This window comes from Malaclemys terrapin, chromosome 8, assembly GCF_027887155.1.
Source record: "Malaclemys terrapin pileata isolate rMalTer1 chromosome 8, rMalTer1.hap1, whole genome shotgun sequence".
Lineage (NCBI taxonomy): Eukaryota > Metazoa > Chordata > Testudines > Emydidae > Malaclemys > Malaclemys terrapin.
Genome location: NC_071512.1, coordinates 110,556,150 through 110,580,729, shown reverse-complemented (window position 1 = coordinate 110,580,729; position 24,580 = coordinate 110,556,150). Strand labels below are relative to the sequence as shown.

The 24,580-nt window shown below is 44.5% G+C and overlaps 1 protein-coding gene and 1 long non-coding RNA gene across 4 annotated transcripts in view; one reads left to right on the top strand and one right to left on the bottom strand.

The window, feature by feature from the left end:
* The window catches only part of CFAP57 (cilia and flagella associated protein 57), a 145,402-nt gene that overhangs the window by 96,224 nt on the left and 24,598 nt on the right, over positions 1-24,580 (top strand). For 2 of the 3 annotated variants that reach the window (XM_054038478.1, XM_054038479.1), the window contains 7 exons: positions 356-517; positions 1,031-1,186; positions 5,640-5,733; positions 8,318-8,508; positions 17,790-17,963; positions 20,202-20,360; positions 21,168-21,311. In XM_054038478.1, coding sequence (XP_053894453.1) covers positions 356-517; positions 1,031-1,186; positions 5,640-5,733; positions 8,318-8,508; positions 17,790-17,963; positions 20,202-20,360; positions 21,168-21,311 — 1,080 coding nt within the window. Of the gene's footprint in view, positions 1-355; positions 518-1,030; positions 1,187-2,407; positions 3,222-5,639; positions 5,734-8,317; positions 8,509-17,789; positions 17,964-20,201; positions 20,361-21,167; positions 21,312-24,580 lie in introns of those variants that run through there. The other variant, XM_054038480.1, reaches the window with a different exon arrangement.
* LOC128842455 (uncharacterized) lies at positions 11,344-17,803 on the bottom strand. Its single transcript, XR_008446007.1, has 2 exons — positions 17,758-17,803; positions 11,344-11,880 (listed from the first exon to the last, which is right to left on the bottom strand). It is a non-coding gene; the product is annotated as an uncharacterized LOC128842455 (long non-coding RNA).

The window sequence follows — 24,580 nt, the reverse complement described above, 5'->3', positions numbered from 1 at the left end:
CCAGTGGATATTTAAGTTTTTAGTAGAACCTAACGAAACCACCTTTCCTGCTTTGAAAAGGGCAGTGAGAATGGCACATCTTCCCCGTCCAAACTGACATGCCCAGGGCACACTGCTTGGACAAACTGCAAGAGAGAAATTGTAACTGCCAATCTGTGTTATAGCTATCCTGTTGTCTAGACTTGATGGTTAAAAAGCTGGTAGCTCGGCTACATTAGCATTCTCACCACAACTTCACTGATCATAATAATGATAGGAACTCTTAGAGAAAAAAATCTAGTGTAGACACAAACTATATCTCTCCCCTACCCTATATCGTTTCTACTCTTTATTCTGCTGTCTCTTCCCTCCTTAGATGTCCATAACATGTGATGACCAATTTCTGCTGACCGTCTCAGAGGATGGCTGCCTGCTTATCTGGAAAGTGTATGATAAGGAAGGACGGGGTCTGAAACGGGAGAAGGAAGTGGGATATGCTGAAGAGGTGCTGATCACAAAAACCGATATGGAAGAGAAGGTATTAACAAGTTAAGAATACAAATCCTACACTCTCTCCTCAGACTCCCAGTCTAGACATTATGACCTACATTTGCAGAATGTTGTGACCAGCTCTGTCTGTACTACACTGTAGCTGAGTAGACTGGCCACAGTATAATTCAGAAGGAGAGGCTACACCCCAACTGCTACCAATATTGATATGCAAAGAGTAGTGTATAGCAGTGAGGGTGCAGAGTAGGGGGTCCTATGCCTTGGCCAACTCATTATAGACTTTGAGAGCAGTTTGAGTGGAGAGGGCAGAAGCAGGATTTCTATTTACCATCTCATGAGGTCAAGGTTCAAAATTAAGATTTCTCCTGTTTCAGTGGTACATTCACCTCCCAATGGGCAAAACATTTAAAAATGTTCTGGAAACTCAGTGCCATAGTGCTGTTTGCAGAAGTGTGAATATGCAGAGGCAATACCCTCAAGGAATTGTAGTTACTAATAAATAACCCCTCTCTTAGCAATCTTGTTGGCTTTTTCATGGCAGACTCAAGTTATGCTAGAACTGAAGACTCGTGTGGAGGAGCTGAAGATGGAAAATGAGTACCAGCTACGACTCAAGGACATGAATTATAACGAGAAGATGAAGGAATTAACTGAAAAATTTATCCAAGAGATGGAATCCCTTAAAACCAAAAATCAGGTATTCACTTTGTAGCAGGAAATAGCAAGATATCGCTTCTCTTATTGCTAACCACCTGCAAATTTGCAGTCTCAGAGCCAAAGATACAGCCTACACCTGAATCCGGTATCCCTGCATCTCTCAGCATGGTGAGTGGATGTCCATGACAAAACAGGCATGCTCTCGTCAAGTTAGGGAAGTTCTAATAAATAGCAGAAAGAATCAACAAGACAAACCTACCTGGCAAAATGGAAGATATTTTCTCAGAGATGCTACCAGAAATCAGTGCTACCTCATCACTCCTCAATTCCTCAAATATTTGACTTATTCAAATTGAAATACAAGAACCTGTCACTCAGTTCTGTCAAGGTACACCTAGTGGCTATCTCTGTTATCATCCACGGGTGCAGGGGCATGCAATTTTTTCTCATCCATTGGTAATTAGGTTCCTGAAAAGCCTAGTTAAGGTATTCCTATCAATCAAGGAAACTATCCCTATGGGAGGACTTGAACCTGGTACTTTCAACCCTCATGAGGCCAGTCTTTAAACCCATGGCCTTTTCTTCCCTGCTGCACCTTTCCAGGAAAGTGGCATTTCTGTATCTTCTGCTAGAAGAGTTGGGGAAATTCAGATATTGACCGCTGATCTGCCTTCAACAATAGTTGACCTAGACAGTGTATCCATGAAGACACACCCTAAACTTTTCCCTAAGATAGTGACAGAATTTCACCTACATCAACAAATACATCTCACATTCTTCCCAAAACCTCACTGAGCTGAGCCAGCATTGCACATTCTAGACATCAGAGTCCTGGCCTACCACCTGAACAGGGTGAAACTAGGGCTGTCGATTAATCAGTTAACTCAAAAATTAATCGCAGTTTTAATCACACTGTTAAACAATAGAATACCAATTGAAATGTATTAAATATTTTGGATATTTTCTACATATATATTGTATTGCGTTGTAATTGAAATCAAAGTGTATTATCTTTATTACAAATATTTGCACTGTAAAAATGATCAACAAAAGATAGTATTTTTCAATTCACCTCATATAGGTACGAAGTGCAATTTCTTTATGGTGAAAGTGCAATTTACAAATGTAGATTTTTTGTTTGGTACATAACTACACTCAAAAACAGACCAAAACAATGTAAAACTTCAGAGCCTACAGTCCACTCAGTCCTACTTCTTGTTCAGCCAATCGCTAAGACAAACAAGTTTGTTTACATTTACAGGAGATAATGCTGCCCTCTTCTTATTTACAACGTCACCAGAAAGTGAGAACAAGCATTTGAATGGCACTTTTGTAGCTGGCCCTGCAAGGTAATTTACATGCCAGGCATGGTAAATATTTGTATGCCCCTTCATGCTTCGGCCACCATTCCAGAGGGTGCTCATTTAAAACAATAATTTGTTAATTAAATTTGTGACTGAACTCCTTGGGGGAGACTTGTATACTCTGTTTTACCCACATTCTGACATATATTTCATGTTATAGCAGTCTCGGATGATGACCCAGCACGTTATTCACTTTAAGAACACTTTTTCACTGCAGATTTCACAAAACACAAAGAAGGTACCAATGTGAGGTTTCTAAAGATAGCTACGGCACTCGACCCAAGGTTTAAGAATCTGAAGTGCCTTCCAAAATATGAGAGGGACAAGGTGTGGAGCATGCTTTCAGAAGTCTTAAAAGAGCAACACTCTCATGTGAAAACTACAGAACCTGAACCACCAAAAAAGAAAATCAACCTTCTGTTGGTGGCATCTGACTCAAATGATGAAAATGAACATGCATCAGTCCACACTGCTTTGAATTGTTATTGAGCAGAACCCATCACCAGCTTGGATGGATGTCCTCTAGAATGGTGGTTGAAGCATGAAGGGACATAAACTTTAGTACATCTGGCACGTAAATATCTTGCGATGCCGGCTACAACAGTGCCATGTGAATGCCTGTTCTCGCTTTCAGGTAACATTGTAAACAAGCAGCGGGCAGCATTATCTCCTGCAAATGTAAACAAACTTGTTTGTCTGAGCGATTGGCTGAACAAGAAGTAGGACTGAGTGGACTTGCAGGCTCTAAAATTTTGCATTGTTTTATATTTTTAATGCAATTTTTTGGTACATAATTCTACATTTGTAAGTTGCACTTTCATGACAGAGATTCCACTACAGTACTTGTATTAGGTGAACTGAAAAATACTATTTATTTTGTTTTTTTACAATGCAAATACTTGTAATCAAAAATAAATATAAAGTGAGCACTTTACACTTTGTAATTGAAATCAATATATTTGAAAATGTAGAAAACATCCAAAAATATTTAAATAAATGTTATCCTATTGTTTAACTGTGTGATTAATTTTTTTTAATTGCTTGACAGCCCTAGATGAAACCCTTTAGAAAAGCATCAAGACTGCTTGTCTATGTAGCGGAAAGGTCGACAGGCTCTGCAATTTCATCTCCGAGATTGCCAAACTGGATTTCTGATTGTATCAGAACATGATACAACATAGCCAAGGTAGAGCCACTATCCACAATGAGTACCCACTCTACTAGAGCACAAGCTGCTTCAGCAGCTCACTGCAAAAATCTACCAATATCGGATATCCGTAAAGCAGCTAGGTAGGCATCAGTACACATGATCACAAAGCACTATGCCCTAACTGAGGCTTCCAGATCTGATGCTGCATTTGGTAAAGAAGTTCTTCGTTGTTTAACTCCTCCAAGCTCCCATCTCCTTGATGCAACCACTGTTTGAGAGTCACCATCAGTGGAATGTGCATATAGACAAAGGAGAATGGGAAATTACCTACCATGTATAAAGCAACAGAGGGTCCTGTGGCACCTTTAAGACTAACAGGACCCTCTGTTGCTTTTTACAGATTCAGACTAACACGGCTACCCCTCTGATACTTGCTACCATGTATAGTAATTGGCATTCTTCAGAACATGTACATATACACATTTCACAATCCGCCCTTCCATCCTATCTACATCAGAGTCCTCTCTGGGGATTCTGCAGTAAGAAGGAACCAAATAGTGGCCAACACATTGGTGAATGCTTCATCCTTATGCCCTCACTGAAGAGCATGAGGACGGGAGGAAACATACACATTGTATGGATACAACTGGCCAGAAAAGTCTCTGATCTTGAGCTACCTCCACATCATCAGTGGAATGTGCATATGGACAACACATCTCAAGAACTCCTGTTACTATATATGGTAAATAACTTCCCAATCATTTTGTTTCAATCCTTAGTACCCCTTTGGAATGTTGTAGCGGAAAGGTAGGTCTGCACTGCAATTAGACACTCGTAGCTGGCCCATGCGGCTCAGGCTGCAAAGCTACTTAATTGCAGTGTAGACTTCTGGGCTCAGGCTGCAGCCTGAGCACTGAGACTCTCCCACCTCACAGGGCCCTAGAACCCAGACTCCAGCCCAAGCCCAGAAGTCTGCACTAAACAGCCCTGCTGCCCAACCCTGCAAACCCGAGTCAGCTGGCACAGGCCAGGTGCAGGTTTGTAATTGCAGTGTAGACATATCCTAAGTGGGCATTCCTAGAGCTGTAAAGATATATCTGAACTATATGGAATACACAGGCCAACTGTATTCTGTTCATCTTGTTCTGCCCCAAATGCCAGGATCTTAGAGCTTAAAGGTTGCTGCAGACACGATGTTAAAATCCTGCACCAATTGGCATGCTGGGCATCTGATAAACTATTTACAAAGAAAGAGATGAGGTCCCTAGGGGCATTGTGGGGAAAAGTACAAGCCTCACCTCAGTAACTTCTTTCAGTAGATGAAGGCCTTGGCTACACTGGCATTTCACAGAGCGCTGCACTTGCTGCACTCAGGGGTGTGAAAAAACACCACCTCCCCGAGCGCAGTAAGTGCAGCGCTGTAAAGCGCCCGTGTAATCAGCGCCTGCAGCGCTGCACGCTCGCTCGCAGCGCTGCAAGCTATTCCCCTCGGAGAGGTGGAGTACGTGCAGCGCTGTGAATCCGCGAGTGTAGCCAAGGCCATAGATCTATGTAGCTCTATGCCAGTGGTTCTCAACCCGTGGGCCACTTGCAGCCCAATCAGCACAGAGCTGTGGCCCATGTGACACCCTGAGGGCCATACAGGTAGTATTGGAGGGGGCCCACAAAACACATGGTGGGCCACACATGCGGCCCACAATGTAAATAGGTTGAGAACCACTGCTCTATGCTATATTCTAAGAACTCCATTTACTACTATGTAACTTGGTTTTCCTTTGCTTTTTAGTCTGTCCCTTCTGGATTCACTTGCCCTGAAGGCTTTGTTATCTTAGTGACCCCTGCAGTCTCACCCTGAAAAGGGTAGAGCTACAGATTCCACTCTTTCTTTGATTTATTCCCCACCCTAGGCAGGCACTTGAGGGATTTGGAATTTGGTTTGCTGTTTTCAGATGAAAACTTCATCTGTTTGTTTTTTCCAGGTGTTAAAGGCAGAGAAAGAAAAGCAGGAACTGCAGTACCAGGAGCAGCTGTCTGAGCTGATGGAAAAACAGTCCAGGGAGGTGCAGGACCTAGGTTAGGACACATGAGAATATCTTCAGCCAGAATGGGAGGAACTGCATTGAACTCAGGGCAAATGATGAAGTGGAGAGGGAAAGTCCATATTAAAAAATGTGCAGTGCATGAGCAAAATGGTGCAAAACCTTAAGGAAAGTAGGGTATCACTGTCATTATCTGGAATTATTTTAATTGATTTGTATTGTGGTAACACCCAAAATGTGATTTCAGTTTTGGGAAAAAAAAAAAAAAAACAGTAAGAAGGGACAGGCATGAACCAGAGAGGTGGGGCAATAGGAATGACAGGCAGCTGAGGAAGGTTGGGGGAACATCTAGGTAGCGGTTGGGGAAAGTAGAATGGCAGAAGAGTCCTACAGCAATGGAGTAGAGAAATCTATATAAATGAGTGCCAGGAAAATGGAGGAATTCAAAGCAGCACTGGAGATATGGGGAAAAGCAAGGCAGTGACATTTGACAATAGCATATGTTCATGCTTTGGGACTGAGTGCATCACAAGGAGAGGAGAGTGAAACTGTGATGTTTGTTCAAGTACAGTTCTCCTCTACAAGCTGACTATATAAAAATGACATAATCTTACCCATCATTCAATGAGGAAACCAGTATGCAGTGCACCCTGCACAGCACAGAAGTAGCTAGGCCCAAGTGTCATAGCTAAGATCAGTGTTCCCTCTAAACATTCCGCACGTGTGTGTGGGGGGGAAATATGTGCAGCTATATGGAGGTGATGTGTGACACATAACAAAATTCATGTGGTGGGGCTGAAGGGTTCAGAGGGGTGGCAGGGGGCTCAGGGCTGGGGTAGAGGGTTGGAGTGCAGGGGTGTGAGGGCTCTGGGGTGGGACCGGGGATGAGGAGCTCAGGGTTGGGGCAGAGGGTTGGGGTTGGGGGGTGAGGGCTCCGGCTGGGGATGTGGGCTATGGGGTGGGGCTGGGGATGAGGGGTTTGGGGTGCAGGCTGCCCCAGGGCTACAGCAGGGAGAGAGAACTCCCCCCAACTCTCTCTCCCCACAGCAGCACCTGGGCTTGTGGGGAGAGGCACCTGTCCCCGCCGTGGCAGCTCCAGGGCTTGGGGTGCAGGATAGGCACCCCTCCCCTGGCTGCGGCAGGTCTGGGCTGGGGCTGGCTTCGGACCGGGGGAGGGGCACCCCTCTGCCAGCCGCAGCAGGTCCAGGGTTGAGTTGGGGCCGGGGGAAGGGCGCCCCTCCCCCGGTTGTGGCAGGTTCAGGGCTGGGCTAGGTTGGGGGCTGGGGGAGGGGTACCTCTCCTTTGGCCACAGCAGGTCCCAGCCAAGCGGGCTCCCTGAGGCGCATGCGCAGCACTTAGCCTGCTGTGTAGCCATGCGTTTATGCAGCTTACAGGGAAACTTAGGTTAAGATCATGGCAGGGGAAGGAGGCCATTCCAGAAAGTCCAGTGCCTACACTTGCTCTATAAGGGTATGTCTACCTTGGAATAAAAGACCCATAGCACCCCCCCCCCCCCCACTTCACAGGGTCCCAGAGCTTAGGCTTCAGCCTGAGCCCAAACATCTACACAACAGTTTTACAGCCTTGCAGCCTGAGTCCCTTGAGCCCGAGTCAGCTGACCCGGAGCAACCACAGGTGTTTAATTGGTGTGTAGACGTACACTAAGAGCACTGCTCATACAGCTCTGATGATCATCATCTCAGGTAGAGCTTTATTGCTATTGATGTATTGCAACAAGTAGATCGGAGAACCCTCCTGTTGGGTGTACTTCATTCACTCTGTTTGGGCCTATGTACAGAATACCAAACTCTAGTCAGCTGCACTGAAGCAGTAGAGTGGGAGCAACATGAGCTGTGTTCTCAAGTTCTGACAGCATGCTTGCACAAAATAAGGCAGTCCCAGCCCCAAAGAGCTCATAATGTAAGATAGAGGCACACATAAAACAGGGCACTCAGGCAAATCCAGAGAAGAATCACTTTTTTGTTTTAATGTTAACTTATTTCTTGTGGGTATCATGATTAAAAATACATCTTTAGAAAGGACTTCAATAAGGATGAGGAGGTGGCCTGGTGAGCTGGGATGCGGACGGCATTCTGTGCATAGGGATCAGCATGGAAGACGGCACAGAGAGGGGAGTGGGAAAAGATGAATGGGGACATTGAGGCTGTCATTAATAGGGAAGTAGTAGATGCAAGGCACATGACAGGAAAAAGCTCAGATGTCCGAGGCAGAGATGTGTATGGCCATAAAGACAATGACAAGAGTCAGAGGAGGCATTGTTATTGCAAGCAAATATCAGAAATAACAGGGTGTCAAAAATAGGGGTGATAAATATAGAAGGATACCAAGTATCAGAGAGGTAGCCGTGTTAGTCTGTATCCACAAAAACAATGAGGAGTCCAGTGGCACCTTAAAGACTAACAGATTTATTTGGGTATAACCTTTTGTGGGTAAAAAACCCACTTCCCCATGCAGCTGAAGTGAGTTTTTTACCACGAAAGCTTATGCCCAAATAAATCTGTTAGTCTTTAAGGTGCCACCGGACTCCTCATTGTTTTTATAGAAGGATAGGACATATCTTCCTGCCCTTAGCTCTATCATTTCCATCTTGTTCCCAGAATCTGGCAACAACCAGAAACTTTTGTTAGAGTATGAAAAATACCAGGAGCTGCAAGTGAAATCCCAGCGGATGCAGGAGGAGTACGAGAAGCAGCTACATGATATGGAGGAGACCAAGAACCAGGCCCTGGAGGAGCTGACAGAATATTATGAGGCGAAACTGCATGAGAAAACCACCTTGCTGGAGGAGGTATGAACTACATACCTGCCTTGGGCTGCTGACTGTATCCTATTTCTAATTGTAGTAACACGTCTTCCAAAGCCAAGGGAGGTGTGCCTTCTGCACATAGGATTCTATCCCAGATTGCGGGGAAATGAGTGCACAGGAAGCAGGGGCTTCCTTATTGCTCTTCTGAGTTAGCTGGGGCATAGGCCTTCAGTAAGTACCATTCTAAGGTAGTTGTCTGCCTGTGATATTTCTCTTCCTGCCTCTCCATCCATTTGGAAGGATGTGCCTTACGATCTCTATCTGTCTGCATGACTCTTATTCATAGAATTGTAGGACTGGAAGGGACCTTAAGAAGTCATCTAGTTCAATCCCCTCCACTCCTGGCAGGACTAAGTATTATCTAGACCATCCCTGACAGGTATTTGTCTAACCTGCTCTTAAAAACTTCCAATGATAGAGATTCCACAGCCTTCCTAGGCAATTTATTCCAGTGCTTAACCACCCTACCAGTTAGGAAGTTTTTCCTAATGTTTAACCTAAACCACCCTTGCTGCAATTTAAGCCCACTGCTTCTTGTCCTATCCTCAGAGGTTAACAAGAACTATTTTTCTCCGTCCTCTCTGTAACAATCTTTTAGGTACTTGAAAACTGTTATGTTCCCCTTCAGCCTTCTGTTCTCCAGACTAAACAAACCCAGTTTTTTCAGTCTTCCCTCATAGGCCATGTTTTCTAGAACTTTAATACTTTTTGTTGCTCTTTTCTGGACTTTCTCCAATTTTATTCTTTTCCCCCTCTCTGCCAAATAATTTGACCTTTCTCCTTCTGTGTCAAGATTACTTGTTTTTCGTGCTTCTGAGAAGTCCCCACTTCATTGCTTGTCTGGGGAACTGTCCAGCATGGTTATAGGGAAAGTTATTTACCTAGAGTCTCCCATTCTCAAGATACTCACAGTGATGGGTTCCCCCCAGGGTGCCATCTGGAACTGGGGTACCACTGAGCCCACCTGACCCACCAGCATCGGTTCCCTTTACCCTGTACTGCTGTGACCAGCCTGCCAAGCCCTCTCCCAGGCTCCAGTCTGCACCTTCACCAGCACACACAGAGGTAGGGACACATCTAGCTGCAGAAACATACAGATGCTGTGATCTCCTCTGCCTGGGAAGGCTTCAGCTAAGGAACTGCCCAGATACACAAGTGTATACCCCCCTCTGGAGGGTAAACCCAAAATTATACCGTCTTGCGCTGTACAGAGAACTGTACAGCGTAAGCACATGAAATTCGCCCTCTCCCTCAATGTGGAGAGGAAATATACAACAGCTTTTTACCCCAAGTTATAACTTCCACATGCTGGTTTGTGATAAAGCAAAAACAAATGTATTAACTACAAAAGATAGATTTTAAGTGATTATAAGGGATAGCAAACATATCAAAGCAGATTACTAAGTGGGGATTTTCCCTTGTTATGTTGTATGTGAGTCTTACTGTTGAGCCTATGTGAGTTTTACTTTTTTGCATGTATAATATGTGACTCAGTTTCCCTGTGTGCTGCACCAATACCTCGGAGGTGGGAATAGGAGTGTGTGACTTTGGCTGAGACCTCTGGGGTAGGTGAGGCTGCTCCAACTGTCTGCATATATGCTATGACCAGTGCTCTTCATAACCTGAGACCCAGGAGGGGAATGCAACCAGGTGACGACCAGGTGACTCTTGTCTTGGGAAGTAAGACAAAGGAAGGAGGAGGAGCAATGGGGGTGTCTGAGGTCGGGTCACTGGAAGATGGGCAGTCTGTTTGGGGGACTGGAAGAGGAGGAGTCCAGGCCATCTGGCCCAGGACTCCCCAAGATGGATTTGGCTGAAAGTCACTGATTTCTGTGCTAACAAGTTCTGTTCTACACTGTGTTCCTGTCTGTGACGGGTTGGATCACAGAAACCCACTTGGGAGCTGCCACCCGATGTGCAAAGACTACCCCTGCTTCTGTTTTCCCTGCCAGCTCAGGACTCCAGCACCCTGTCTTGCTGAGCCAGACACTCCCGTCTGGCTCCAGACACAGACCCAGGGTCTGAATCACTTGTCCCAAAGCTGCAAGTTTACCTGAAAACAGCTCGCAGTGGCGTGCTTGTCTTTAGCACTCAGATGCCCAACTCCCAATGGGGTCTAAACCCAGATAAATCCGTTTTACCCTGCATATAGCTTATGCAGGGCAAACTCATAAATTGTTCGCCCTCTATAACACTGATAGAGAGATATGCACAGTTGTTTGCTCCCCCAGGTATTAATACATACTCTGAGTAAATTACTAAATAAAAAGTGATTTTATTAAATACAGACAGTAGGATTTAAGTGGTTCAAAGTAGTAACAGACAGAACAAAGTAAGTCACCAAGCAAAATAAAATAAAATGCGCAAATCTATGCCTAATCAAACTAAATACAGATAATCTCACCCTCAGAGAGGCTTCAGTAAGTTTTTCTCAGACTGGACATCTTCCAGGCCTGGGCACAATCCTTTCCCCTGGTGCAACTCTTGTTGCAGCTCAGGTGATAGCTAGGGGATTCTTCATGATGGCTTCTCTCCCTCTCTGTTCTCTTCCCCCCCTTTATATATCTTTTGCATAAGGCGGGAACTCTTTGTCTCTCTGGGTTTCCACCCCCCCTCACTGGAAAAGTACCAGGTTAAAGATGGATTCCAGTTCAGGTGACATGATCACATGTCACTGCAAGACTTCATTACTCACTTGCCAGCACACACATATACAGGAAGACTCACAGGTAAATACAGCCATCTGCAGACAATGGGAGTCATCAAGATTCCAAACCATCATTAATGGTCCACACTTTACACAATTACAATTGGCCCTCAGAGTTACATTTTATATTTCTAGTTTTAGATACAAGAGTGGTACATTTATACAAATCAGATGATCACACTCAGTAGATTATAAGCTTTGGAATGATACCTTACAAGAGACCTTTTGCATGAGGCATATCCCAGTTACGTTACATTCACTTATTACCGTATTTTCTCTAAAACTATCTCAGTTACATTATATTGACTTATTAAGTTTTTATAAAACCATATAGACTGCACAACGTCACACTGTCAACTAATAAACCTTCCATTTTACGCTGGCTGAGAGTCACGTCTGACTATGGAGTTGGGGTGCAGGGCCCTCTGGCTTCCCCAGGAGCCCCGCCCAGGCGAACTTGCTGCGGGAAGCATATGGTGTGGAAGGAGATGCTGAATGCTCCGAGGTCAGACCCAGGAAGGTCGAAGCTGTGTAAGCTTCTTGCCCTGGCGACAGTATGCTCAGAGAGAGGAGGCATGCTCCCCCAGAGTCCTGACTGGCTTCATATGGAGTAGTTCCAGAGCATTGGCCCGGTGGCTCCGTGACACCTAGCAAATAAACAAAAATGGAATCTAAGCTTAATATACTAAGAGATTGGATATGAGTAGAAAATTCTTACCCTAAATGATGGTTTAAGCCGGTTGCAGAAATTCTTAAGGGGCCAGCTGCCCTTGCTTGTAGCTTAAAAACCCCAGGTAATCCTCTCGCAGGCTAGAAACTCCTCCAGCCTGGGTCCAGCACTCTTTTCCCCCCACCCCTTCCCCCCCAGTTCAGTCCTTGTTCCTCGGGTGTTTCCAATAGTCTCCTTTGGGCGGGGAGTCAGTGAAGAACCTCAATGATGTCACTCCCTGCCTTAAATAGTTTTTGCATATGGCAGGAACCCTTTGTCTCCAGTTTGGTTCCCATGCCTAGTCAGTGGAAAAACATTGGTATTCATAGATTCATAGATTCTAGGACTGGAAGGGACCTCGAGAGGTCATCGAGTCCAGTCCCCTGCCCGCATGGCAGGACCAAATACTGCCTAGACCATCCCTAATAGACATTTATCTAACCTACTCTTAAATATCTCCAGAGACGGAGATTCCACAACCTCCCTAGGCAATTTGTTCCAGTGTTTAACCACCCTGACAGTTAGGAACTTTTTCCTAATGTCCAATCTAGACCTCCCTTGCTGCAGTTTAAACCCATTGTTTCTGGTTCTATCCTTAGAGGCTAAGGTGAACAAGTTCTCTCCCTCCTCCTTATGACACCCTTTTATATACCTGAAAACTGCTATCATGTCCCCTCTCAGTCTTCTCTTTTCCAAACTAAACAAACCCAATTCTTTCAGCCTTCCTTCATAGGTCATGTTCTCAAGACCTTTAATCATTCTTGTTGCTCTTCTTTGGACCCTTTCCAGTTTCTCCACATCTTTTTTAAAATGCGGCGCCCAGAACTGGACACAATACTCCAGCTGAGGCCTAACCAGAGCAGAGTAGAGCGGAAGAATGACTTCTCGTGTCTTGCTCACAACACACCTGTTAATGCATCCCAGAATCATGTTTGCTTTTTTTGCAACAGCATCACACTGTTGACTCATATTTAGCTTGTGGTCCACTATAACCCCTAGATCCCTTTCTGCCGTACTCCTTCCTAGACAGTCTTTTCCCATTCTGTATGTGTGAAATTGATTTTTCCTTCCTAAGTGGAGCACTTTGCATTTGTCTTTGTTAAACTTCATCCTGTTTAACTCAGACCATTTCTCCAATTTGTCCAGATCATTTTGAATTATGACCCTGTCCTCCAAAGTAGTTGCAATCCCTCCCAGTTTGGTATCATCCGCAAACTTAATAAGCGTACTTTCTATGCCAATATCTAAGTCGTTGATGAAGATATTGAACAGAGCCGGTCCCAAAACAGACCCCTGCGGTACCCCACTCGTTACGCCTTTCCAGCAGGATTGGGAACCATTAATAACAACTCTCTGAGTACGATTATCCAGCCAGTTATGCACCCACCTTATAGTAGCCCCATCTAATTTGTATTTGCCTAGTTTATCGATAAGAATATCATGCGAGACCGTATCAAATGCCTTACTAAAGTCTAGGTATACCACATCCACCGCTTCACCCTTATCCACAAGGCTCGTTATCCTATCAAAGAAAGCTATCAGATTGGTTTGACATGATTTGTTCTTCACAAATCCATGCTGGCTATTCCCTATCACCTTACCACCTTCCAAGTGTTGGCAGACGATTTCCTTAATTACTTGCTCCATTATCTTCCCTGGCACAGAAGTTAAACTAACTGGTCTGTAGTTACCTGGGTTGTTTTTAGTTCCCTTTTTATAGATGGGCACTATATTTGCCCTTTTCCAGTCTTCTGGAATCTCTCCCGTCTCCCATGACTTTCCAAAGATAATAGCTAGAGGCTCAGATACCTCCTCTATTAGCTCCTTGAGTATTCTAGGATGCATTTCATCAGGCCCGGGTGACTTGCAGGCATCTAACTTTTCTAAGTGATGTTTAACTTGTTCTTTTTTTATTTTATCCGCTAAACCTACCCCCTTCCCATTAGCATTCACTATGTTAGGCATTCCTTCAGACTTCTCGGTGAAGACCGAAACAAAGAAGTCATTAAGCATCTCTGCCATTTCCAAGTTTCCTGTTACTGTTTCTCCCTCTTCACTAAGCAGTGGGCCTACCCTGTCTTTGGTCTTCCTCTTGCTTCTAATGTATTGATAAAAAGTCTTCTTGTTTCCTTTTATTCCCGTAGCTAGTTTGAGCTCATTTTGTGCCTTTGCCTTTCTAATCTTGCCCCTGCATTCCTGTGTTGTTTGCCTATATTCATCCTTTGTAATCTGTCCTAGTTTCCATTTTTTATATGACTCCTTTTTATTTTTTAGATCGTGCAAGATCTCGTGGTTAAGCCAAGGTGGTCTTTTGCCACATTTTCTATCTTTCCTAACCAGCGGAATAGCTTGCTTTTGGGCCCTTAATAGTGTCCCTTTGAAAAACTGCCAACTCTCCTCAGTTGTTTTTCCCCTCAGTCTTGATTCCCATGGGACCTTACCTATCAGCTCTCTGAGCTTCCCAAAATCTGCCTTCCTGAAATCCATTGTCTCTATTTTGCTGTTCTCCCTTCTACCCTTCCTTAGAATTGCAAAGTCTATGATTTCATGATCACTTTCACCCAGGCTGCCTTCTACTTTCACATTCTCAACGAGTTCCTCCCTATTTGTTAAAATCAAGTCTAGAACAGCTTCCCCCCTAGTAGCTTTTTCAACCTTCTGAAATAAAAAGTTGTCTCCAATGCAGTCCAAGAATTTGTTGGATAGTCTGTTCCCCGCTGTGTTATTTTCCCAACATATATCCGGATAGTTGAAGTCCCCCATCACCACCAAATCTTGGGCTTTGGATGATTTTGTTAGTTGCTTGAAAAAAGCCTCATCCACCTCTTCCACCTGGTTAGGTGGCCTGTAGTAGACGCCTAGCATGACATCTCCCTTGTTTTTTGCCCCTTTAAGCCTAACCCAGAGACTCTCAACACTTCCGTCTCCTATGTCCATCTCTACCTCAGTCCAAGTGTGTACATTTTTAATATATAAGGCAACACCTCCTCCCTTTTTCCCCTGTCTATCCTTCCTGAGCAAGCTGTACCCATCCACACCAACATTCCAATCATGTGTATTATCCCACCAAGTTTCAGTGATGCCAACAATGTCATAGTTGTATTTATTTATTAGCACTTCCAGTTCTTCCTGCTTATTCCCCATACTTCTCGCATTTGTATATAGGCATCTAAGATACTGGTTTGATCTTTCCTCCCAGTTTTTTCCTGACTCTCCTTTCTCTCTGCCAATATAGCCCACACTCCCTCTTGTTTCCGACTCATTTCCCCGGTCTCCATGTTCCCCACTTACCTGTGGGCTTTGCTCACCTGTCCCCGTCGAACCTATCTATTCCAAGATGGAGTCCAGTATCAGGTGATCTGGTCACATGACCCTGTAGTGTCACAGCAGCCATGACTCGGACACTGTTTGTAGCATCCTCAGAAAGGCTCCCAGTGGCCTGTTTTCTCTACTGGCCCTTCCCAGCCAACCATCTAGACTGATTGCATTCTGCTTAATGGGCATTCCCCAGGTGTAAAATATTTGTAATACAGATACACAGTCGATATTCCTAACTTCAGATACAAACATGATACATGCAGACAAATAGGATAATCAGATTCAGTAAATTATAACCTTTTCAATGATATCTCACATGCCTTATTTTGCACAAAATACATTATAATTATGCCATACTCATATCATATTACTATTACTATGAAGAATATGGGGCATAATGCCACACCCACCTTAATAGATCCCCACACTCAGACCTGTATACATGGGCTTGGTGGAAACTCCTACACTTCAAAGTTCTCGATCCCTGAACCCAGTAGTGAGTGTCTGTGCCTATGCTGCTAGAATGCTAAAAGTCTGCCCTCAGTGCTCCAGTTGTCACTCCCAGACTCTTTGTTAGTCCTTTTTTGTCCCTCTGTGGGATAGCCTCCCCTGCCCTTCTAGCTGGAACACATCCCTGCTCTTCCCAGTGGGAACTCCCCACAGCCTTACTGAGAGGTCTTCTTTACCAGGGGAGCATCCCTTATGCACTCTGGCACTCACTGTCCCCCTGGGTCCAGCTCTCCAGTATGCAGATATAAGTAGGTCTGTCATCAGGTGTTCGGCTGCATGTGTGTGTTCTCCCTGTGTGCTGTCCCAGCTCTGCGCAGACAGCTGGCACAGCAGACTTCGAGCATACCGCCTAATAAATCCACAGACTCGGTTTTCAGCGAAGGAACTTGGTGAGGGTTATTGCCAACGAGGCACGGTGCTAATGCCCGGGCTCAATTGTTTCAGGTACACTAACACGTGTATGCCCATGACAACGGACCAGCTCAGTGAATGGCAGGACTTTCCATTCTCCCCTCGGCCAGACAAAGACATTGCCTCTGAGATACATCTTTATACACCAATACAAACAAGTTACGTATCGCCCCTGATGTATCAGGGTGCCACCCTCTGACGTATTAGGGTGCCACCCGTTGCCTTGTACCTGTAGGCTTGATCAAAACATCTCTATCTATCATGCTGTCATCCTGACCTTATCCTTAAGATGGGTCAGCATGTTCCTGTTATCTTTGGGGAATGTGTTTGGTATCAGGGTGTTCTGGTACCACACTTCTGGAATGTGAGTGCTTTGTGCCTAGCAATGCTTAGGAATATATGTTTTTGTAATATTAGCCCTATACTTGCCAAAAGATCCGGGGCCTCTTGCTCACAACTTAACTTTGCTTTATATCAGCAAAGTTTTAACTACTCTAGCCCTGGCCTCAGGCCTCACACCAGGACACTGATACAAGGCCTTATGTTTTGGGCCCTCTTCCTACTACACCCTCCACTGTTCTCTTGTCTTCAGCCCTCTCCGACCCTCAACTCAGGCTTTCTGGCTTAGAGCCAGCAGGCACCTCTTTCTGCTGCTCTTCCTGCCTTCAGCTCTCTCTGGCCCATGGGTCTCTGGCTTGGGGAGGTCAGCCAGCAAATCCCACTTGCTCTGCCTGCCTTCAGCCTTCCCCCAGAAAACTTCTTCTGGGTTCTGACAGCTCTCATGTGCCCAGACTGACTGACCAGACAGCTCTCGCTTGTATTCTTCCTGATTGACTCTTGCAGTCCTGACTCACCGAGTTTCTCTGCTCTCTGACTTTCCCTGATATTGTATAGATCCAGGTACAGGTCTGTCTCATCTTACGCTGGGGTTACGTTCCGCAGTCCGCGCCTAAAGCGAAAATCGCCTATAGTCAAAATTACATTGAGTATAATGGCGGGCGGAATCGCCCGCACTACAGAAACAGTATTTAAATTGTTATTTTTCTCTTTTTTTTGTTTTTTTTTTTGTTTTTGCCGACCGTGTAAAGCTGAAATCGCACATGTTAAATGTGCCTAAATGTGACAGACCTGTACTTCCCTGCCCTCCTAACTGGTCAAACTAGGAGTACCTCTTGTGGCACAGAGGAGCTGGACCTATTTAATTTACAGAGGCCCACCACCCTGTGACAGTCTGTTAACAATTTTTTTAAAATAAATTTAATCATCTTGGAATTGAAATTTGTTTAAATAGTGTTAGTGCAAAGATCAGGGGTCCATTAAAGTGTGTGTGTATATATATATATATATATATATATATATATATATATATATATATATATATATATATATATATATATATATATGCTCAGAGGAGAATGATAATTACAGATAAGTAAGTAGTTAACTCTTCTTCCCCATCGCCAATAGCTTCCACAGATTTCATGGACCCACTGCTACTATTCCCCAGGCCCCTCTGAGGAGAAACTGAACAAAATACAAAGTCTGATAGTTATGCTAGAGATCTTTGTCGTCCCACCTCTGTCTCCAATTTTCTTTTCCTGATTCCAGGCACAGGATGACGCCAGGCAGCAGCTTCGAGAGTTTGAAGAAACTAAGAAACAGATTGAAGAAGATGAAGATCGGGAAATCCAGGAAATCAAAATCAAGTATGAGAGACGACTTCGGGAAGAGAGAGAATCAAACCTGCGGCTGAAAGGAGAGACAGGAATCATGAGGAAAAAGGTAACTTCAGTTCTCTAAGGGGATCTGATTTGGCACCTGGAATACTAAGGCTGAGTTGAGTGTAGAATGTGCTCAATGAGAGTACTAGTCTATATCTAGACATGTATGGCATTTTACTGAGGCAAGAAAGGGCAACTGCTCCTTCCTATAGTATAGCTTGGGAATCTTACAATATTAGGAGCAAAAAAAGAACCTATGTTCTGGTGTAACAGTGACTAGATTAAAGGGAGAAGAGAAGTTATAGGTTCCCCCTGCCACAGGGGCAATGCAGAGCTTTTCCCTCTACTAAGTTTACTGATATCTAGTACAGTTTGGGGCACTAAATAAATAATTAATAACAATAATAGATAGTCCCATCTCTTGCAATTAAACTTTCTCATGCTTCTCAGGAGACTTTGCTACAATTTGATATTTATCTTACTGTCGGGAAAGTATTCCTGGTAATGAACCAAAATTTGTGCCTAGTTTTATCCCAGTTCCCTTAATTTTCACCCTTTTGTAGTAAACAATTCCTTTCCTTCCTTGGTGTTTATACTCTTCAGATATTTGTAGAGGGTTATGTTTGTCATCATCATAACACTTAAACAATTTTCAAGTAAATATGACTCCATTAGAATGACAAGCTATACAATTGTTGCCAAAGTCTAAGGAAAATTCATACCCTCTCAGATCTCTCTCAGGGGTAGGTACAAGTCAAGCAGGATAAGATTATGTACTGTATTTGAGGTTTGACCCCTTTCTTCCATTTGTCAGTACTGTCCTGATTACCATTCCTGATATAGTGACAGGTTGCTACACAGCATGGAGCCATCTCTGCCATCTTTCCTTTCTCCCAAGGTCAGGTAGTTTTTCCACATCACTCTCCAGTTCCCAGTAGTATAGAAAGTGTCTCTGTCTCCATCTCTTCTGTCACATTAGCTGCACAGTCGCTCCTCTCAGGGTTTAGACTGTACTTTGTGTGTCACAAATTCCACCTGTCGTTTGTGGTCACTGATTCTGTGCTTGGAGAGAGCGTGCATTAGAATCCAAGCACACCCTTAGTATCTACTCTTCCTCCCATCTGTGCTTCCTTCCACATTGCAATCTATCCACAGAACAGTCTCCTTTTCATATACTCCTAATGACCCCCTCTCTTCATTCATATTCCTCCATAAAAGCACACACACTGCTCCATAAAGCTTTCACCAGAATTTCCCAGGAAATCTGCAGTGCTTTGTGACTGCATCTTCACTGGGTGTAATTTATGTATCTGAGTTGAATTTCCTGTGTTTATACCAGAGGCACAATTTAAGCATTCATAAAAAAGAGAAAAGAAATAGCCTTTGCTCTTGTGAAGATCTGAAGATAAGCAGAGCATGATGTGGTTTTCCTGAGTCTGCAGATGGCTCAGTAGCCTCTCCTGTTTTCAGAACTTTGCCAAGAAGCACCAATATGCAATTAGCAAGACTCTGGCCAGTTAGGGTATTTTTATAATGCAGTGAGAGATGTGATTGCAGTTTGGGTATTCATACCCAGCTTTAATCTAGCTAGTGTGGCTAAAAATAACAATGAAGGTATGGTGGCATGGGCTTCAGTTCAGACTGTACAAGCTCACCCAGAACCCTGGATATGTACTTGCATTTCTAGCTCATGCTGGGATCCATGCTACTGTGTCATCACTGCTATTTTTAGCTGCATTAGCTAAATGAATGCTAGCCCAAGTATGCCTACCTGTAACCTTGAAGTTGTCTTTAACTCCTCCCTCTGTCTCAACTCTGTGCATCCAAAACTTGCTGCCACCTTCTCCATAACGTTTCTCACACCTAACCTTTTCTGCCTGTTCATGCCACTAAAACTCTTATGCAGAGTCATCATCCCATCTTGTTTACTGACATCTTCTCCTGTCTAGCTTCCCTGACATCCATCTTGCCCCCTTCCGATCCATACACAATGCAACTATTGAGATCATTGTCTTCCTTGCCTATTGCTCCTGGCTCCTCTCTTCTCTATTGTATCCACTCAAAGCTTCTTCTGACCTTCAAGGCTCTTCTTGTTACTTGTTTTCCCTCTTTGCTTTCTTCCATGCTGCCTCATCACATGAAATGCCCTTCCTGAACTCATTATTAAATTCATTACTCTCTCATCCTTCAGATCCCTTCTCATAACTCACTTCTGCCACATTGCCTACAAGAAATCAGCCAAAGTAGGATGGTTAAATTGAATGGCAGTTGGAGAACGTTAGTATTTCTGTGTCTCTAGTTCAATAGCCTACAGAAGGAGATTGAAGAGCGCAGCAATGACATTGAGACAATGAGAATGGAACAGCAGAAGCTGCAAGGTGTCATTAAGTCATTAGAGAAGGATATTCTGGGACTGAAGAGAGAGATTCAAGAAAGAGATGAGACTATCCAAGACAAGGTGAGGCAGAGCTATGACAGTCTGAGTAGCTGAGTTTTGTCACCCTCCCCTCACTCAAACACTGCTATTGGTATTACAATTCTTTGTATTGTTGTAGCACTCAGAGACTCTAATTAGTATCTGGGTCCCATTGTGCTAAGCTCTGAAGAAACTTGAACAAGAACACAATCCCTGCCTTGAAGAAGGCCTAGAGATAAGGACTCTGTGAGTATGTCTAAACAGCAAAGAAAGCAGCTGACCTGTGCCACCTGACTCGGGCTTGCAGGGCTGCGGGACTGTTTCATTGCTGTGTAGACTTCTGGGCTCAAGATGAAACCTGAGCTCTGGGACCCTCACACCCCACCCCCAGTCTGAGCCCAGAAGTCTACACAACAATGAAACAGCCCTGCAGGCCCAACCCCGTGAGCCCGAGTCGACTAGCATGGGCCAGCCAAGGGTGTCTAGTTGCTAGTAGACATACTCTATGTTTCTTCCCTCCCCCCAGATCTTTCCTTGGGGATCTGTAGCTCAGGATTTTGAGCTACTTACCCCTTCCTTGGGTTTTGTAACTGATATCTATATTGTCATCCCCTCCCGCTTGTTCCTTGTCCCTCTCTGTGGGATTTGTGATTTAAGGTCTCAATCTCTATTTCCATTTCTCTGAGGAACTGTGGCTATAGTGTCATCTCCCCCTTCCCCCTCCCCCCCCCCAACATCCAGACATCACTCCAGGGATCTGGTTGAGAGGTCTGTGTCTGATTCTCACTGGCTTCCTGCTTTGAGTCTTTGAAGAGAGCACTGACTTGTACCTATGTTTGCTTGTCCCAGGAGAAGCGGATTTATGACCTAAAAAAGAAAAACCAGGAGCTGGAAAAGTTCAAGTTTGTACTGGATTATAAAATAAAGGAGCTGAAGAAGCAAATAGAACCCCGTGAGAATGATATCAAAACAATGAAGGAGCAGATCCAGGAGGTGAGCAGTGCACTCTTCTGACCCCTGCCACCCAGCCCTCCCTCTTTTCAAAGGGATGATAGGGCAAATGTACTAGGAGACTGCACCACATTTGTCCTTTGATTTGCCTTCTTTAATGAGCATGAAGTATTGACTCACTCTTAATCCAAACTTGATTTCTTTGTTACCAATAAAATGACTTCTGCACATTGGCCATCCCTTCCCCTTTATACCAAGTCCTTGAGGTGACCTTCTTTTACATGGGAATTGCCCCAGTGGATCAGACCCAACCAGTGTGGGGTCCTGTTTCAAACAATGGTTAATGCCAAACTCTGCATAGGAGGGTGTAACTCATTTTCTTAATAAGACATCAAATTGTACAATACTAACCTATGGGAATTCTTATTCAAGATTTTATGTGAATGAATGTTTGACTTCCACTTACATCAGACTGTTAATCCCATTGTTTTCTTTCCAAACCTTCACTCTCACCACAGAAACTAGTCTCCAGTCCCCAGATGTTGAGGGTTTTTTTAAAGTTTTGGTTAGAACTAAGACATTTAGGAAGTCACCTAAACTTTTGAAGCCTTTGGAGACCTTAGGCCTATATAGTTCTTCAAATGGCTTCTGCATATTTCCATGCTTGGGATGCAGCAGATTCATGCAGTTCAGATGGTGGAATTTAATTCATATGCTGGTTGGTGCTCTCATGCACCCCTCCCCCATCTGTTCCTGAACATTCTAGGGATTTAGCTATAATGAATGGCATGGCACTGCAACCACCTCCGTTCCTTCCCACCACCAGCTGCGACAGACCAGGAACAGCTCCAGAAAGAACCCCAGGCCCCTTTTATATAGTGTGCTTAGTGGTTAGCTAATAGTTTAAATCACTTTACTGTCGATATTTTAGTGTAGGTTTGTGGTTTTATTATTAAAGTGTTTGATGTTAGATTACTTTTAAATTATCTTTGGGACCAAGAGAGACGGTGGATCTAAAAGCAAAGAGATCAGGGTTCAGACAGCATGCCTCATGACCAGTGCCATATCTGTCATTAGATCAACACACTTGGTGCCTGACTTGTCTTGGAGAGTGACACTCACTAGGTGTTCTAGATATAGTGCTTTTACAAGAAGGACGAGAAAGGAGAGTCAGAACAAACTGAAGGCCATTCTGCTTCAGGAAGCCCTTGCAATAAAACCTGTCAGTGCTGAAAAGACAGGTGGCTCCAGAAAAAATCTTAGACCTGCTCCAGCATGCAGTAAAGACTCCAGACATCCTCTTTCAGCAGCAGACTTGTTCATTATACCAGATCCTCATGTACTGGACCCATTAGTTGAGGAAACAAGAAGAGAGCCACTATAGGCTCTGGCCATTCTGTTATCATCTGCGATCCCTCAGGGTTGAAGATGATCTCTTTCACAGGTGGTTTTTTGTGTGTGTCCCCTTTGGTGACTGGAGGATTTTGATCCTTAAGCCACAAACTAATTGGCAAACATTGCAGGTCATGTTGGAAGACAGGCTTGGGCCATGATTGCTGCATAACAGTCATCTGTCCTTTCTTTTCTGAAATTTTTCTGGGACCAGGGCAAGGCAATTTTTCTCAAAAGTGATCATCCCTTCTCTGACAAGTCTTTGCCAGTTAGCCCTGTCCTTGGCTACTGTCTTGCAGTGCGTGGTATCAATGTTACATCTTTTGATGTTTGTCTTAAGGGTGTCTTTAAAGCATTTCTTTTGGCCTCCCCATTTCCTTTCTCCTTTGGTAAGTTGGGTGTACAGTAATTGTTTTGGTAGGCATGCATCAGGCACGCGCACACAGGGCCTCAGTACTGAAGGTGTTGGCCTCCGTGAGGACACTGACGATAGTGCGGCAAGCCTCCCAGTTTAAGTTGAAGATCTTCCGGAGAAAGTGCTGGTGGTGGCGTTCCAGGTTTTTCAGATCTTTTCTGTAGGTCACCCAAGTCTCGCAGCCATAGAGGAGAGTTGGGATTACCATCGCTTTATAAACTGAAAGTCTAGTATATGTTCTAATGAGATTATTGAACACCTGTTGAGACAGTCTGCCAAAGGCAAGGCTTGCCCAGCGGATTCTGTGCTGAATCTTGATGTCTATGTTTGCTCTCTGTGAGAGATGGCTGCGAAGGTAGGCAAAGTGTTCTATATTTTCCAGTTCTTCTCTGTCAGTGTAAATCATAGAATCATAGAATATCAGAGTTGGAAGGGACCTCAAGAGGTCATCTAGTCCAACCCCCTGCTCAAAGCAGGACCAATTCCCAGCTAAATCATCCCAGCCAGGGCTTTGTCAAGCCGGGCCTTAAAAACCTCCAAGGAAGGAGACTCCACCACCTCCCTAGGTAACGCATTCCAGTGTTTCACCACCCTCCTAGTGAAATAGTTTTTCCTGATATCCAACCTGGACCTCCCCCACTGCAACTTGAGACCATTGCTCCTTGTTCTGTCATCTGCCACCACTGAGAACAGCCAAGCTCCATCCTCTTTGGAACCCCCCTTCAGGTAGTTGAAGGCTGCTATCAAATCCCCCCTCATTCTTCTCTTCTGGAGACTAAACAATCCCAGTTCCCTCAGCCTCTCCTCATAAGTCATGTGCTCCAGACCCCTAATCATTTTTGTTGCCCTCCGCTGGACTCTTTCCAATTTTTCCACATCCTTCTTGTAGTGTGGGGCCCAAAACTGGACACAGTATTCCAGATGAGGCCTCACCAATGTCAAATAAAGGGGAACGATCACGTTCCTCGATCTGCTGGCAATGCCCCTACTTATACAGCCCAAAATGCCATTAGCCTTCTTGGCAACAAGAACACACTGTTGACTCATATCCAGCTTCTCATCCACTGTGACCCCTAGGTCCTTTTCTGCAGAACTGCTACCTAGCTATTCGGTCCCTAGTCTGTAGCAGTGCATGGGATCCTTCCGTCCTAAGTGCAGGACTCTGCACTTGTCCTTGTTGAACCTCATCAGGTTTTTTTCGGCCCAATCCTCTAATTTGTCTAGGTCCCTCTGTATCCGATCCCTACCCTCTAGTGTATCTACCACGCCTCCTAGTTTAGTGTCATCTGCAAACTTGCTGAGAGTGCAGTCCGCACCATCCTCCAGATCATTAATAAAGATATTAAACAAAACCGACCCTTGGGGCACTCCGCTTGAAACTGGCTGCCAACTAGACATGGAGCCATTGATCAGTACCCGTTGAGCCCGACGATCTAGCCAGCTTTCTATCCACCTTACAGTCCATTCATCCAGCCCATACTTCTTTAACTTGGCGGCAAGAATA